Source organism: Cervus canadensis, chromosome 1 (assembly GCF_019320065.1).
Source record: "Cervus canadensis isolate Bull #8, Minnesota chromosome 1, ASM1932006v1, whole genome shotgun sequence".
Classification (NCBI taxonomy): Eukaryota; Metazoa; Chordata; class Mammalia; order Artiodactyla; family Cervidae; genus Cervus; species Cervus canadensis.
In genome coordinates this window covers 111461127-111478508 of record NC_057386.1, presented here as the reverse complement: position 1 = coordinate 111478508, position 17382 = coordinate 111461127, and the positions used below count along the sequence as shown (strand labels likewise).

At 63.6% G+C, this 17382-nt stretch overlaps 1 protein-coding gene across 1 annotated transcript; it reads left to right on the top strand.

Annotated features, from left to right (window-relative positions):
• The first annotated feature begins 6978 nt into the window (after nt 1-6978).
• CABP7 (calcium binding protein 7) lies at nt 6979-17357 on the top strand. Its single transcript, XM_043437065.1, has 5 exons — nt 6979-7255; nt 14185-14328; nt 15423-15535; nt 15820-15973; nt 16170-17357. Exons 1-5 carry the CDS (start codon nt 7147-7149, stop codon nt 16295-16297), a joined length of 648 nt encoding a protein of 215 aa, XP_043293000.1. The 5' UTR covers nt 6979-7146; the 3' UTR covers nt 16298-17357.
• The last annotated feature ends 25 nt before the right edge of the window (nt 17358-17382 follow it).

The following is a 17382-nucleotide window of genomic DNA, read 5'->3' as shown; positions in this document are numbered from 1 at the left end:
CGAGGTACCCTCCTCACACCACATCCCCGCTATCTGATGAGCTGCTCACAGATCAGTACAGTCCATCTCCCAGGTGACAAGCAGGGGCTCCTTGCGGCGGGGGCCTCAGTGTCTTGTCTCAGCACAGGGGAGATCTTGGAGCACAAAGTCAGGGCCCAGGGAACAGGCATGTGCTGGCCCTGCCTGGGGGGTGAGGGTGAGTGAGCTCCCTGTCCCCGGAGGTATGCAAGCACAGGCTGCAAGCACATACCACCCAGGCCACATGGTGGTAGGTGGAGGCAGCAGCTCACACGCGCGTGGTGTGGCATGCATTTTAGTCATGTCCGAGTCTTTGTGACCCCACCAGGCTCCTCTGTCCATGGGATTTCCCAGGCAAGAATCCTGGAGTGGGTTGCCATGCCCTCCACCAGGGCATCTTCCCGACCCAGGAATCGAACCCTTGTCTCTTGCCTCTTCTGCCTTGGCAGGTGGCTTCTTTACCAGCTGAGCCACCGGTGAAGCCCCCAGCTCACACATGGAGAAGCATAAACACTGGGCTGGATGACTGAAGTCGGGGAATGAATCTGGTTCTCCTGAGAAAGAATTTGAGACGTCAGGATCTGAGAACCCTGTTGGAGAAACCAGAGGGCTCAGTCTTCTGATGTCCAGCCCTTGCTCTGGAGGTGCTTTCCGCAACAGGAGAGGGGCAGGAGCTGGGATGGGGGGTGGGGTGGTGGGATGGGCCCCGGGCAGCTGGAGATAGGGAGGCAGGCGCCAGCCTGAGAACTCAGCCCGGGGGGGTATGCTAAACGCTGCTGGTCCCAGCATCACAAGGACCCCTCTGAGACATCAGCTGAGCGGTAAGAGCGAACCTGTGTGCTCTGCCCTGGACCCCGGCTCCGTGCTGCCCACACCATCCTCCTTCCATGTTTGTCCTGGGATGCACCTGCCCTTATTCCCAACAGCTGGCCCGAGGTCTCTCTCTCTCTCTCTCTCTCTCTCTCTCTCTCTCTCTCTCGGGTCTGATCCCAGAGGACAGGTCACAGCCCCCTGGCAGGGGCAGGGTGTGCCACGTGAGGCCACAGAGCCCACCCACAGCGTTGGCCATTTCACTGTTTGAACAGCCCCTCATGCAAACGGAAGCTGACACATAAGCTCTTTTATGTCACACCGAGAAAAGCGGAAAGGACCTCACCCTGCCCAGAGGGGGCCACACCCTGCAAGGAGGGGCAGCCCCCTCCTCCCCTTCCCCCACCACAGGGCCGATGCCCAGGTCGGCCAGACGTGGGGTCTCTTCTAGAGGAGCGGCCGCCCTGGGCAGCTCGGTCTAGCGTCTCATCAGAGGCAGCAGACTGAGGCAGGGATCCGGGAGCCCAGAGCAATTAGGAGCGGCCTCGTGCCTGTCTCCCGCCAGCTGCCACAGCTGTCCCTCAGGAAGCGGGCCTGGAGCGGGGGCTGGGCCCCTGATGCCCCAGCCAGCTAGCAGCCTGCCCCAAGGGGGAGACCACAGCCCAGGGGACCAGGGGCAGGAGTGCTGTCCCATCCTGGGCAGGGACACCATCCAATTCCTCCGGCCCCTGCCCACACTCAGCTTCCCAGACCAGACCTTCCTCCGTGGAGCTCTAAGAGCTCTAAGAGTTAGAGTTCTCACTCTCAGAAGCTCCTGGGAAGCTTTTTAAGAGCATTCCCTTGGCCTTCCCTGGTGGTCTTGCCAGCGGCTAAGACTCCACTCTGCCAATGCAGATGGCCCGGGGTCAATCCCTGGTCATGGAACTAGATTCCACATGCTGCAACTAAGACCCGGCACGGTCAAATAGAGAAATATTTTAAAAAACTAAATAAAGTACCCAGCCAAGCAGACTCTGGGGGAGAGTGGGGTGGGGGGAAGTGCCTGTGTCCGTCTCTCCCCCGCCAGGTTTTTGCGCCTTTTGCCATCAAACCCAGGCCCGAGGACTAGAAGCTTCTCTGCTCCTGTGGCCATGCCTCCCTCTGCCTCTCAGGCTTCTCCTGGGCTCAGGGGGGTATAACAGCTGGAAAGGGAGGCTCTCAGGGTCCAGCCTCTCAGCATGTCCCAGCACGGTGTGTGCCAGGACCGGGGCACAGCGGGGTGTCATACCCCGGGCCCAGCCACACTGGACTCCAAGTCCAGGCCTCTTTTTTCCATCATTGAGCTGATCTCAGGAAGCAACAGTTTTAAAGACCTGTCCCTTCCACCCTGTTTCCCTCTCATGGACCCTGCCCCCTGCTCTGTCCTATACACCTTTGTCACCTGCAGGAGCTGGCCTCTGGGGGCTCACAGAGGGTGCCCAGGGCAAGGCAGGATCAGAGCAGACAGGGGCCTCTGGGCCCGGGCCTGCTCGCGCGCCGTGTGGCTGGGTGTGCCTCTGCAGGTCTACAAATTCCATTTTTCATTAAGTGACCGTGTGAGTTTGCCTGGACGATGAATATTTTATTCACCTCTACACACTGTCCCCAGCGGGTTCTTGGAACAATATTGTTCCCTAGCCAAGGAGCAGAGGCCAGAGCCTCTGGCCTCCCTGGAGTGCCCCTCCCTGACCAGCGTTCCCCAGCAGGTCCTGAGTTTGGGCAGGGCTGTGGTCAGCGGTCCAGGCAAAACCCTACACGCGATGCTTGCCATCCATCCACTTTGATATCCTGCCCTGGACAATGGGTTCATATCTCTTCAGGGCCTCCCAGATCCCCGCACAGCTCCACCCTATGTGGTGGAGCTCTCCCTGGTGCTGAATGTGGGTGGAGACAGGATGCTGGGGAGCATGCCGGCTTTGAGAGGAGAGGGCTGCAGTCTCCGGGTTGGCAGGGGAAGCCTCCAGCTTCCGCATGGGGAAGCCCCTACTTCTCTCATCTTGCCTCCCTGCCTGGTGGATCCTTCCAGAGTCCTGGGGGGCGGGGGAGGGGTCACCTCTCCCAGGGTCTCCAGGACGCTGAGCCAAGGACTAGTGGGGGAAGTCCCTGGAGACTCCTCTCTGGAGGGCCCACGAGTCTCCGGGTAGCACCCCAGGGAGTGCGGTGTGATGACAGTGGCACCTTCCCCAGATGGGGGAGCGACAGACACAATTCACACCCTGCGATCTCGCCATCTGCTCCCCCGTGACGTGCAGAGGGGAGGACGGGGCTGCAGCGCCGAGGGGCGGGTGGGCTGGAGAGCGATCGCTCGTTCATTCATTCATCCTCTCATTCATCCTTTAAGCAGATCTTCGCCCAGCCCCTGCCACCTTCCCAAGCCCAGCCTAGCCCTGGATCAGGCCCTCAGATCTGGGGGGTGCAGACCCCCGGATCCTGCCCTCCAGAGCTGAGTGGGGGAGTGGTCCTCTCACACGTCTGAGCTCCTGCCCACCCTGGCTCCTCCTCCTGGAGTTCCTTTGGCTTGGAGTAAGAGCCACCATGTTCCATCCTCAGCCACCGTGTTCAGCACCCAGGATCTAGGCACTCACTCTGGGGGCTGGATGTGTTCCTATTTAACAGGTGTGTAAGCTGAGGCTCAGAGACACCCAGAGGCACAGGTCCAGCTCTGGGGTCTTCATGTGGAGCTCTTACTGCTCTTGGCACTGCCTGCCCCCCGCCCTGTCAGGAAAATGTCAAGCCCTGTTTCTATGATCTTCCTCTGTGAAAAACCCCTCCTCCCCCCACCCCCATCACCTCACCTGCCTTTCAGCAGGCAGTGAGCTTTGTCCTTGGGCGCTTGCTCTCTGAGCCCCCTGGACAAGCCGCTCCCTCATCCTCTGACTCCCAGCCTGGCTTGCTCGCGGGACCTGGCACCCAGGGGCTGCCCCACAAAAGGCTGAGAAGGTCGAGGAAGCTTCCTGAAGGAGGCAGCTTTCCTCTGAGCCTGGAAGGGCAGAGAGAGCAGATGACCCAGAGCCTGACTCCCCATCACATCCCTACCCAGCTCCTGCCTTGAACTTGAACCCCAGCCCTGCCACCCCAGCATGACCCAACGTGGTCCCTTGGGCTCCCTGAATGGGGGTGCCCTTGACCATGAGTTGGGGGCATGGCCAAACTGCCTTCAGAGTCTTAGAGGACTCCATGCAGGTCCTAGGCACAGCCAACGTGTAGCCCAGGTGCAGCTGGCGGCATGTGGAAGACTCCCTGGACACACAGCCGGCTCCACGGGCCGTGACTTTGCACCAGGGGAGAGGACAGCGATGGCCTGAGGTCAGGGATGACCCTGGCAGTGGGGTGCTCCACAACCTCGCGGCTATAATCCCTTGCTGCTATACACCAGGTGAGTCCTGTCCCTTTAGCCTCCTGGGATCCTGCCCCAGGGAGCAGCCTGGCCAAGAGATGGTCACAGACCAAGGCTGAGGCCTGGAGGGAGGCCCATGTCTCCAGAGGACACCCACACCGTCCCTCAGCGCGGACGCGCAGGCAGTGCAAGGCAGGCCCACCCACTTGGTTTTTGTTTGATTTACTTAGGGACTGCTTCTGCCCGTCCCTATGCTTCTTGGAAGCTCGGAAGCTTCTTGGCCTGGGAGTCAGGAGGGATGCAGTGGGAGCTCTGTCAGGCCAGCACCAACATGCCCTGTGAGCCACTTGGAAAGTCACCGGGAGCCGCGTTTCCCCCCAGCCCCTCGGCGGGCACCAGCCCACCCTCCTTCAGCGCGGGGGTCCCGAGGAGCCAGCTGGTCGCTCAGCAGACACCAAAGGAGTGGGCCGCTGCCACTCACCCTCCCAGTCAGTAAGTCGAAGCTCTAATTATTATTATTTCATATAGCTCGGGGTGCAGGGGTGGGGGGAGTTTTCATGCTAATAGGAAACTCCTCAGAGACACAGGGAGGCCCAGCCAGGCACCTCTCAAATGTTAACATCTCCCCATCCTCACCACTGCCCAGGGGGTAGCACTGCCGCCCTCACTTCACAAGGGAAACTGAGGCCCCAGGAGGTTAAAGGAGATGACTGACTGGTAGATGCGGCAGCCCCTGGTCTGTCTGGCTCCGAGGGCCGGGCTCTTTCTTCCCTGTTCCTCTGCTCCAGCAGAAGAACCGAGGGAGCGCAAACCACTCGGCTCTAAGGGTGGGATGTCAGACCCGGGACAGGTGGACGAAGAGGGCCTCAGCTGGGGCTTTTCTGAAGACTCTCACACCCCCAGCCCCAGGTCCTAAAGGGTACCCGCTGGTCCACAGAGGCTGGGGAGACAGACCAAGAGCTGCGGTCCTGCCTGGCTCCTCTGCAGGCTGTAGATGCTCCTGGGAGCCTTGTCCACAACCAGGCGTGAGAAGTGCTGGGGCCCAGGCCTGGCCCGGCCCAGCTCAGCCAGGGTTGGCATCTCTCCCTGAGCCCCTCTCCCCAGGCTGTGATTAATCAGCGACAAAAAGCAGTAAAATGTAATCAGCCTGGGGAGGGCAGGGCCAGCAGGGCCATGGCAATCAGCTTTCCCCCTGGGGCCGAAGGCTGATTGGACCAAAGAGGGGAGGGAGGTGGTTCCAGTGGGGCCTCTATGGAAGGACTGATGCTGAAGCTGAAGCTCCAATACTCTGGCCACCTGATGCAAAGAGCCGACTCACTGGAAAAGACCCTGATGCTGGGAAAGATTGAGGGCAGGAGGAGAAGGGGATGACAGAGGATGAGATGGTTGGATGGCATCATCGACTCACTGGACATGAATCTGAGCAAACTCCAGGAGATAGTAAAGGACAGGGAAGCCCGGCATGCTACAGTCCACAGGGTCGCAAAGAGTCGGACACGACTGAGCGACTGCACAACAGGGGCAGGGTCTGCATCTGGGGCCATGGTGAGGCCTGGGGGCCACGCCCTGCCCTGTAAAGATGCATGGACATCTGTGAACACAGGCCCCACCCAAAGGCTGCACACTGTCCCCAGCCTGCCCACGGGCTCCTGCCCTCATCTCCCAGCTCACAACCTTGGCACACACAGGTGGCCGCACACCCCCCAGCACGCGACCATCTCCATGTGGACTTGAAAACACACATAGACACCCTGGTGGATAACAGGGTGTAACATGCACACACACGTGCTGCCCCCTCACTCCACAGGCACATGTGCCCTGGGGCCTGGGACAGCCCTGCATAAGCTCCGGGTCTAATCTGGAGCCAAGTGAGCTGACCGACCCTCAGAGCAGTCCCCACAGGCTCCCAGCCACCTCTGTCCCCCACGGCCTCCCCCGCCTGGCTGCTTCTCTGCAGGCTGAGTGGTGGTGAGCATCTGGGAAGGAGCCAGGACTGGGGTTCCACTGCTGGGTGGGCAAGGTCAGGGGCCAGGTCTCAGCCACAGAGCAGGGGAGACTGCCCATACCTATCCCCAGCTCCTGCCAGCCGGCCCTGCCCCATGACCTTGGTCAACGCCCTTCTTCCTCGGACTCAGTTTCCCCTCTCTGGAGCCTCTCCTGGCACCAACACTGTGATTCTCTTCGAGGACTCAGGGGCCAGGGCGGGGGCAGACCTCCGCTGGCTGCCTGCTATCTGGTCCTCGGCTCCCTGCTGTCTGTTGGAGGCAGGTGGGGGCCAGCCAAGGGGCTGGAAGGAAGGGCCCCACCCCCACCCCACCCCACCCCATCTTAATTTAATCCGGGTGGCTGCGGACTTGGTTTGTATTGGGGTGGGGGTGGGCGACTGAGCCTCCGTAGGGAGAAAGAGGAGCCCGGGCCAAAGGGGTGAAGGAACCCCCGGCGGGCTCGGGCTGCCACGCAGGGGCCGGCGGCGGGAAGGGGCGGGGGGGGGAAGCGCGGAGGGGACGGGCGAGCGGCGGGCGGGGGAGGCGGGGAGCGCAGCCAGCGCGACACGGAGCGAGCGAGCGAGCAAGCAGGGGAGGCGGCGAGAGCCGGAGCGGCGGGCCGGGCGGCCGCGCCGGCGAGCGGACGAGCGGGCGGCCAGCAGCGTGCAGCGCGGAGCGCGCGGGGCACCGAGGAGCGGCAGCGGCGGGCGCAGCGCGCAGCGGCCCGAGCGGAGAGGCCCGAGCGGCGCCGCCCCCGCGGCCCCTGCGGGGCCCCGGCCGGGAGCCCGACGAGGGAGGGGGCGGCATGGACCGGCGGCCTGGGGCGCGGGGGCGCTAGGCCCTCGGAGGGGCGCCCCCCGCCTCGCCGCCCTCCGCAGCCGCGCGCCGCGCCCGCTCCAGCCGCCCCCGGGGCCGCCGCCGGCCCATGAGCCCCGACCTCAAAGTTTGCGGCGGGCGGGCGGGCGCGGAGCCTTCAAGATGCCGTTCCACCCGGTGACGGCGGCGTTGATGTACCGGGGCATCTACACCGTCCCCAACCTGCTGTCGGAACAGCGCCCTGTGGACATCCCCGAGGACGAGCTGGAAGGTGAGTGCCCCGCCGGGACCCCCGCCGCCGGCCCTCCTACCTGTGCGCCCAGGTGAAACGCGGGCGTAAGGGCGCAGGGGCTGGGGGGCTGTCTGCGGGTGCCGCCTGCCAGCTGGGCGCTCCAGCGAACAGCTGCGCGGGGAGGCCAGACCAGGTCGCACCCCTGGGCGCCGCGGCGGGGGGTCGCGAAGGCGAAGGGCCGGCCCAGCCTCCGCCGCGTGGTCCCCCGCGCTGCGGAAACTTGCCGGGCCCCGCAGCGGGGTCACGGGGCCGCGCAGTCCGCGGTGACGGTGCGGCAACGCAGCGGGTTGGGTTGGGGGTCTGAGCTAGGCACCCCCCCCAGCGCCGGCCCCCGGAGCGCCCGCATCCTGATCCCCTCGGCGGCGCCCGCCCGCGGCTCTGCACTCGCATTGACATTCCGCTCGTGTCGCTTTTAAAATCCAATCTGCTCGGGCAGCCAGAGAAGGGGAGCGGGCGCCTGCCCTGCTCCTGCCGGCTGCCGGGCGGCCCCCAGCCCCTGTTGCGGGCCCCGTAGCCCTTTCCCCACAGCCCTTCGGGGACCCCAAGCCCGAGCGCCGGGAAGGCAGCCGGGGAGGTAGTGGCGACAACAAGTGGCCAGACTGGGCGGCTTGGTCGCGATAACCAAGCCTGGTAGGGAAAGGCAGAGGGGGACGCGACTGCATCTGTTCCCCGAGTCCCTCCACCTCTGGACATGAATGGGGACCTTGGGCAGTGGGCTGGGCAGGATCAGAGCAGATAGCAGAGCCCGGCGTCCTCAGACTGAGGATTATGGGCAGCGGTGAGACCCCTGGGGCCTGCAGCTATTTCTCTACAGGACTGGGGGCAGGGGCTCAGGTTTCCCCTCCCCCAAGGCCTCCTGGGGGCGGCTGGCAGTGGAGTGAGGGGCTCTGGGCTGATGGGGGTCTTGGCCCCATGGTATCTGCTTGTCTGCTGTTGGGGGAGGGCCTGCAATCACCCAGAGGCTGGGCCTCTCTTCAGGTACCTTAGGGCCAAGGGTCTCTGAGATCTGGGGCTCAACAGGGCCTTTGCGGGGTACAGCTGAGACACCAGTGAAGTCAGGGGTGACGGTGGGAGCGCAAGCCACGGAGAGAGGTCCAGCCGCACCCCCAAGCCCTGGAGGGAGCAGATCTTGAGGGAGTCAGAGGGGATCAGGGGGGAAGATCAAGGGGAGAAAGCACCCCCACCCCCAAGCCCGCACTGCACCACCATGAGCCACCTGCTTCTCACCACATCCCCCCGAAAGCCGCCAGAGGTTGGGAGAGCTGTGGAAATGGGGTCTGGTGTCTGCTGCGGGCAGGACAGATGGATGGGTACCGCTACTGGGTCTCTGGCCTTGAACTCCAAAGCCCAAGTCCGTGCCCTGTCTGGGCCGAAGCCCGGGAACCAGAGTCTCATCCAGGGCCTAGGAAAAGGAGGGGGTACAGTGAGGGGCAAGAGGGCAGGGGATGGGGCATTAGCCGTCTCTGCCCTAACACTGTCTTCTCCTGCCCCGGGCACTCCAAACCTCTTAGAGTTCCCCCTCCACAGGCCCTCATCCATCCCTTCTGGCCAATCGGGCAGAGGTACACTTTGTCCCCCCCGCACCCCAGGCAGCTTTCATCTCATTCTCTCCTCTTGCTCCCAGCATCCCACCATGCCCCTGGCAGCCTTGCTGGGGCCTCACTGGTCCCTCTTCTCCTGATCTCCCAGCCCTGGAGTACAGACCCCAAGGAAGGGGAGAGGTGGGAGGAGGCTGGGATGCAGGGGTGAGCAGGGCACAGGGCGGGCAGTGCAGGGGCAAGGAGCCCGCAGGCTCCCCTTGGACCGCATGGCGGACATGCTGGCAGGAGCCCAGGAGTGTTAGTCACCAGCCACACCAAACGCACTGCCTGCTTCTAGCCCGTCCCCTTCTCCCGGGCCCTGTGGAGCAGGGGGCCCTGGCACAGGGGACATCTGAAGGGCAGGCTCTCCCTGGGAGGGAGGGGGAGGCAGATGATGCCTGTAGATGCTTGGCGGTCCCCGCCCATCTGGGGCAGCCTGCGGGCAGCCAAGGATGAGAACAGGAAGTCCTCTGTGATCGACCCCCTTCTTGGCTGCAGGCACTCTGGAAGCCCTCCTCCGAGGAGACCAGGTCTCTGCAGGCCCGTGGTCCTTGGATGCCAAGGGCTGGGTGGGAAGGGTGACCATCCATGGCACAGAGTCCCCCTCTGCCCCATCCACCTCCCCAGTGGCCCGTCCGTGCTCCTGTCCCACCCAGGCCTCGGCTGGGGGACGCCCGTTGGTGGGCGAGCCACCTGTGCCGAGGACAGCGAGCCCAGCAGCTTGGGATGAGACGCTGCAAACAGTACATGCCCGCCTGCAGAGATCCAGGGGGCTGTTAGGACGGGGGAGGGAGGTGGAGAGCGCTGGCTTAAGGTGAGGGCTTCCTAGCCAAGCAGTGAGGGGTTCACATCTCTGCTCCCTCAATTTATGGAGTGACCTCAGGCAACCACTTGCTTCTCTTGCCTCAGTTTCTCCATTTGTAAAAAGGAGTTGGCCTTGCCCCTCCCCAGGGCCGCAAGTGACAGAGGACATGATGGAAATGCTCAGCACAGGAGGGGCTGGCACAGGGTTCAGTGGGGGCTCGGAGACCAGGGCAGCAGTGGGGCGGGGAGAGGGAATCGGGGAAAGCCCACGAGGAAGGAACACGCGGTTCGCGGGGGACCAGGCCAGAAAGGCAGGCTCGGGGAAGGGGTGGGTGGAAAGGGCCTTGAAGGTCCGTGGACGCACTTGGGGACCCCTGGGTGGGTAGACGTGGCTGGGCAGAGCTGGCCCGGGTCCCTGGCCCTCCTAAAGTGGAGGACAGAATCCCCCAGATTCTCCCCAAGATGCACACTGCACGGCCCCCCACCTGCCGGGCCCGTGGCAGCGCTGAGGCTGACCCCAGTGGTATCGACGGACTTGAGCACCTGCGGGTGGGAGCTGGGGAGCAGCAGGCCCTCCCTCAGAGAGAGGAGGAGGGAGACAGATGGACAGGCAGCCACCCACCAGGACAGGGGTCTGCGCTGGGCACTTGACCTGCTCAGACAGTCAGTGGAGTCTGCACTGCATGGCCAAATGGGGCATTCTGGGTACAGAGGGGTCCCCTTTCCTGCCCCTCTTTCCTGCAAGCCCAGCAGGCACCTCTGCACAGGCCAGAAGCTCAGGGAGGCCAAAGTGCTGGGGCGCAGGGCCAATGCCGCGGAGAGGAGCCGTCACCGCAGAGGACACACTCTGCCCCCTGAAAGTGACCTCCAGCCCACACACCCCTTCTCTGGACTCCGGCTCCCATGGGGCTGGTTGGAGAGTCTGGCCCTGACGCAGCTCCCTGGGTCAGGGGAGGGATTGAGGGCGGAGGCTGGAGGCAGCAGGAAGGGACCCGTGTCGGCCTGGAAACTCAGAGGCCCTGCCAGCCCTTGCCCGGGCCAGGCGTCCCCATGCCAAGATGGAGCGCGGCAGGCTTCCCCCAGCCTCCTGGGGCAGGAACAGAGTGAGGCTTTCGGGGAAACATGCCCCGCTGGGCTGTGTCAATGGCAGCAGCAGCAACAGGCAAGCCGTGATGCCCACACTGCTCTGGGAGCCCCCAGCAGCATCCAGGTCTCCAGGATGGGGCAAGAGTCACGTTCTCAGCTCACAAACGAGTCTGTGGAGGTTCAGAGAGGGAGGTGCCGTGTCCAGGTCTCTTGGCTGCTGAGCAGCAAGGCCAGACTCCAAGCCCTAGGCCTCCAGGTCCTGGTACCAGCAAACAGGAAGGCTGGCCTGGTGTCCGAAGCTCCCTGAGACCTCCCTTCTTCCGGCTCTGCCGGAACATCTGGGGTGTTCTGATTTATAGCATCCTGCTCTGAGCCAGGCCCGGCCCAGCCAAGCTCTCACATGCTTGATTTTCCTATTTATTCGTTTCTGCAGCCCCATTGTACAGGTGAGCAAACACCCACCCGAGGGCACCTGGCCAGTACGTAGGAGAGCTGGGATCTGACCCAAGTCTGTGTGACTTAGTGCTGATTCTCCGGCTGAGAAGGTGATCCCGGAACTTGGCCTCGGGGAATCAGCAGGGGCTGGGTCGTGGCTCTGAGCAAGGCTGAGGACACAGCAAGACAGACGCGTGAGCGGGCGTGCCAGGGAGGGGTGGTTAAGGGGACGTGTGGAAGGGGAGGCGGCGGCGTTTGGACTGACCCAGCGGTCTTGGGAGGTTAGTCCTGCCTGAGAAAGGGATGCCTCTGGGACTGTCGCCTGCCTGCGTACCCCAAGATTGACCTGCTCTGCCCCCGTGCGTGTATTTTCTCAGGACTTTTAGGAGGAGGTCAGGGGAGCGAGCCAGCACCCACTGCAGCACCACTGTGCTATGAGGCTGCGGTTTTGCCATCCCACTGTGAGATCTCCCAACTGCAGACCCAGAAAGATGGGGTGCCTTCCTTGGGTTCCCACTTCTCCAAACCAGCCCCTGACCTGAGCGTCTGAGGATGGTTCATCTGAGGGTGATTTCCCTCTGCCTGACTTTGGCTTGATCCCCCTCTTCTGTGGTGGCCCATGGGGGGCGGGGGTCCTTAGGGGCTGCACGAGAGGACAGGCGGCACCCCAGCCTCCCCCTACCCCCCGCCTCTGGCTAACACTTGCCCTTACTAGGATGGTTTGTAAACTAAGAGTAAATGGGTTCTGAGAGGTGGCCCCACACCACGTGGACCATGAACTTCTGCTCAGCTCCTCTGTGCATGCTCCAGATGTAGGAGGGGGTCCCTGAATCAGTCATTCATTTAACCATTTATTAGCAAATGGCTCGGTTTGGATGACTGCACCCTTCCAGGTCACGGGACACAGTGGTGAACAAGACCCACCCATCCCTGCGCTCATGGCATCTCATAGTTCACAGTCCAGCGTGGTCAGGAAGGAGTCCTTGGGGGAAGGGGTCTGTGCGGGGGCAGGAAGGGAGGTGATACCGTCCATCCTTGCTGGGAACCAGGGATGTATCAGAGTTTGCCATGGAGAGAGGATAAGCTTTGCAGGCAAAAGGAGCCTCACGTTCAGAGGGCTGCAGGGGGAGCAGCCCTGGTGCCCACCTGGACTGAAAGGGCCCCTAGGGCTGGAGTTCAGGACACGTAAGGTGGGCAGAGCCTGGGGCTGGGTCAGGAGGCCAACAGAGCCAGCCAAAAACCTAAGAGAGAGAGAGAGTGTGTGTGTGTGTGTGTGTGTGTGGGGTCGGGCACACTACGCCTGGCTGCAATGCCAGTGTCTTCCTCTCTTACCCAGGACTCCCAGGGGACTGGAACCCCTGCAGCACGCTGGAACTGCTGGTCCTCTGCTCACACACCTCTGGGGGTGGGGGGCTCGCGACCTTCTCGATGGCCAGGGAAATTCTAAGTGGGCGTTGGCCCAGAGTTCCCCGAGTCCAGGGTTTACAGGAGTTCCTGGTCTGGCCCAGCTCTCCCTTCCAAGCTGCTCCTCTGGCCAAGGGGCCACTGGTTAGGAGACTGGTTTCTCAGGCCGTACCTAGGATTGGGGGGGTGGCAGTCCAGAGTCAAGAGGGTCTGGGGGCCTAGGCAGCTCAGGTGAGGCCTGTGGACACTTGTCTGGCCTGCGTGGCAGCTGGAACCTTCAGGCCTTGGGTGCAGACGCCAGGTGGGATGAACCTGATGAAGTCTGGGGCTTCGGCCGCAGCTGCCTTGCTATGTGGCTTGGGACACAAGGCCACCCTCTCTGGGCTCTAGTGGGTCCAGCAGGATCAGGGACTGACCCCAAGGTGCAGGATCCCACGGTCAGTCTCAGGGGCTCACAGACCCCCACAGTGGCCACCTAGCCTCCTAGACCTCACTTTCCAGGTATGCAGGACGCCTCTCCTTCCAAATACACCTGCACGCGTGAGCTCCCCTCCGCCTGCAGACTGAACAAGGAGACCCCCGGGAACCTAAGAAGAGCGGGGTGACAGTGGACTGAGAGACCCTCCACACAACAGGAGGTGCTCTGTAGGACCCTTCTGGGGCTGAGTAACAATGGAGGGACAGCAAGCCCAGAGACAGAGGTGGAAAAGTGAACGGGGACAGTTTAGAACCCTTCAACCCTCAACCGTTCCTGGATATCTTTGGTAAAACCTCACACCATGACTGCCCATTTTACTGTGGGTAAGACTGAGGCTGGCCCAAGGTCGCTCCTCGGGTTGCTTCTCAGGCTCCCAGCCCCGTGCCTCGCTCTCCACCCGAGTCACCCAGGTTCCTGGGGGCTGTCTCCCCCTCCATACTATGTGGTGATCGGGGGGGAGTGACCCCCACACCTCAGCTGGCCTGGGCCTGCGGAGGCGCCTCCATCCAGCCTGTCTTCCCCCAAATCTTGGGCTCCGGGAGGCAGTCTGCGCCCAGCTGTTAGCCCGGAGCTGCGGCTGCCTTTCGCGGCCGCCATTAAGGAGTGCTAGCCGGTGTTAACGAGCTGAGCCTGGGGAGGAAGTGTGATGGGGATGGGGGGGAGGATGGGAGGAGTGGGGGGAGGATGGGAGGAGCGGGGGTGGGCGGGAAGCCTTTGGCAGCTCACGGAGGACCGGCTCCCACCCGAGTCCTCCCCTGCACAGCGGGCTCCGTGGTGCCGGCCACACGGGGTCGTTGTGAGCACGCCTGGAGAGGCTGTGGGAGCCTGGCACGTGGAGCCCAAGACCCCGGGGCGATCTCATCACTGCCGCCACCCCGGCTCCACTGCTGTGAGCTTGGCCTGCCCCGAGCTCCAGGGAGGCAGCGCTGTAGTGGACTCTTGGGCCACCCACCGACTCTCTCTGACCAGACCTGCAGGGTCTCCAGAGGGTGGTGAGGGTCAGGGCGGAGGGGGCAGTCTCTATCCCAGGCTCAGGTGGAGAGGTCTCGGATCCCGGGGGCCTGGGGAGGGGGCTGTCGGGGACAGGGGTGAGGTCCTGACCAGCTCTGCCCCTCCCCCAGAGATCCGAGAGGCCTTCAAAGTCTTCGACCGCGATGGCAATGGTTTCATCTCCAAGCAGGAGCTGGGCACGGCCATGCGCTCCCTGGGCTACATGCCCAACGAGGTGGAGCTGGAGGTCATCATCCAGAGGCTGGACATGGACGGTGAGCCGCGCCCCTGTCTGTTTCCTCAGCCCTCACCTGCGGGGGGCACCGGGGAGCCAAGTCTGGACCCTGAGCCCCCAGGACTGAGCCCACAGGGGTCCTTTCACTCACAACTCTGGGTCAGCCCCAAGCCCATGGCAGTTTGCAGCCGGGTCTGGCCCCATTTCTCAGCTGGACGGCTGAGGCCAGACAGAGTGTGACAGCCCCAGCTATACCCAAGAAGTTGGAGACTCTGTACCTCTGTATTCCAAGAATTTTTCTTTCTTTGGCCGTGTTGTAGCTTGTGGGATCTTAGTTCCCCAACTGGGGGTTCAACTCGTCCCCCCTGCAGTGGAAGGAAGGAGTCCTAACTACTGGGAAGTCCCCAAGAAAATTTTAAAGTACAGAAAAGTAAGAATATCTACTAAATGGGCTTCCCTGGTGGCTCGGTGGTAAAGAATCCACCTACAAGGCAGGAGATGGGGCTTCGATCCTGGGTTGGGAAGATCCCCTGGAGAAGGTAATGGTAACCCACTCTGGCATTCTTGCCTGGGAAACCCCATGGACAGTGGAGCCTGGCGGGCTACAGTCCCTGGGATTGCAAAGAATCGGACACGACTGAGCGACTAAACAATGTATTAATATGCCAGTTCCCACCACCAAAAAAAAAGAAAATCATTAGTTGTATTTGCCATCTGGCTTTCCATGAAGGAAAACCTCGTAAGCACCAGGAAGGCCCAGTCCTCTCCTCCCAGTCTCCTCTGGCCCTCCCACTCCCCCTCTCCACAGGGACAGCGCGTGCCCCCCTGGGCGGGTGTTCCCCCACCCTGAGCTTCGTTTCCTGTGTGTTGGGGGGAGGATGTCGGCCCTACACCTGCTCCGGGCAGCAGCGTTCAGGGTGAAACATGTCTCCCACGGGCGAGGCCAGTCAGGGCCCGCCTGCCGCACCCCAGCCCACACACACACCTGTCAGGTGGGGCCTCCGCACACTCGGCGGCTTCAGCGTCAGCCCGGAGCCTGGCGCGTGAGGCTCCGAGGAGGGGCTCCCTGGGTCCCCGCTGGCCCGCGGCGCCCGGGTGCGGCCTCCCAGCTGACCGGGACCCTGCCCACTCCAGGTGACGGCCAGGTGGACTTTGAGGAGTTTGTGACCCTCCTGGGACCCAAGCTTTCCACCTCGGGGATCCCGGAGAAGTTCCACGGCACTGACTTTGACACCGTCTTCTGGAAGGTATGCCCTGGGTGACTGGAGGGCTGTACTGGGGCCATCGAAGGGTCGGGCCCACGCTGTAAAGTGGGGGCAGTGACGCCTCCAGGCTTGTCCCCTGGGCCAAGGGCTTCCCTGGGGAGGCCACTGGGTTGAGGACTCAAGGAGAGGGGTGAGTGGTTCCCAGCCCTCCGGGGCCTAGAGGCTCGTCGCCGGCTTGTGTGGCCGCAGGGGCTGGGTGGGGACGGTGTTGGTGTTGGTGGCTGTGGTGGCCATGGCCAGAGCACCATGTCTCCCCTGCACCCAAGTGCGACATGCAGAAGCTGACCGTGGACGAGCTGAAGCGACTGCTCTATGACACCTTCTGTGAGCACCTGTCCATGAAGGACATCGAGAACATCATCATGACGGAGGAGGAGAGCCACCTGGGCACGGCGGAGGAGTGCCCCGTGGACGTGGAGAGTGAGTGACCCCCCGGGACCCCCGGGCGGGGCAGGGGCGGAACCCGGGCTGGGGGTGGGGAGCCCTGGGGGCCGTCCTCGTCTACGCCAGACGCCGCGCCTCCACGCGCCCCGTGCGGAAGGGCAGGCGGCCCCTGAGTCCATCGCTTGGCTGTCCCTTCTGTCTCTCTGCTGCTCCCCGGTGGCGGCGGCCACAGCCTGCTCCAACCAGCAGATCCGCCAGACGTGCGTGCGGAAGAGCCTCATCTGCGCCTTCGCCATCGCCTTCATCATCAGCGTCATGCTCATCGCGGCCAACCAGGTGCTGCGTAGCGGCATGAAATAGGCGCCTGGTGCGCAGGGCCGGGGGCCGCTCCGCACCGCCCCGCCTGCGCCCGCCGCCCTGCCGCCCGCCCCCGCCGCTGCCCCTGGGCCGCCCCCGCGTGTCCTTCAGGGCCTTGCATGGGCCGTGGCCCCGCCGTGGAGGTCCCGGCCCCGCCTGCACCCTGCGTGACCCACCCTGGCCTGCTGTCCCATAACACCAACTCTTCCTGCTGTCCGGGGCGGTGGGGGGGCTCCGGGACGTTAACAGGAGGAATCTGTGCAGGGCCCGGGAGCTGCTGGGCTCCCGGAGGCAGGAGGAGGCACTGTGTGCCCAGCCTGGTCCCTGAGGGGTGCCCGGGGCCGTGCAGGGCCGTGCAGGGGGTAGGAGGTCTCCCCCTGGAGTGGGACGAGGCCGGGGTCTCCTGGGTGCTGGGCCCTGCAGGCCTGAGGAAGCCCGCCCTCTGCTGAGTTCCTCCCTGTGACCTTCCCTAGACTCAAACCAGCCTTCGTCCTCACACTAGAGAATCAGCCCATTTCAGAGAGGAGGAGTCTGAGGTCCAGAGGGCTCCCAGAGTTGGCCTCAGCTCCCCCCATCAATGGTGATTTTCAGGAAGGGCAGAAGCTCACGAAAGATGGAGCCTGGTAGCCACCCCACCTGTTGGGCGCCCCCACCAGAGGCCCAGTGACAGGGGGCCTCATTGCCTGCCAGCACTCAGCACAGCATCTCGACCTGGCGTGCAGGCTGGGCCGCGGATGCCCTGGGTCGCCTGTGTGGTCTTCCCACCCATCAGGGGGCTGGCTCCTCCAGGGTGGAAGCCCCCCTGATGTCGGTGCTGGGACGCTCAGCCAGGCTGCTTGCCCCAGCCCAGGGCCCACCCTCTGGGGGTCTCACCCACTTCTCCACACCATCCAGGCCGGAGACCGGCTCCGAGCCCCGCCCGAGCTGTGCCACCTCGTGCTTGGCAGGGGTGGATGTGGGGGCCGGGACAGCAGACCCCGTCCTCAGCTCCCCTCCCCAGATCCGGAGCCACGCCTGGTCTGGACCAGTCCTGCCCAGCCGCACTGAGCCTCCGCCGCCCCCCCCGGGAGAGAAGGGCAGCAAGCACC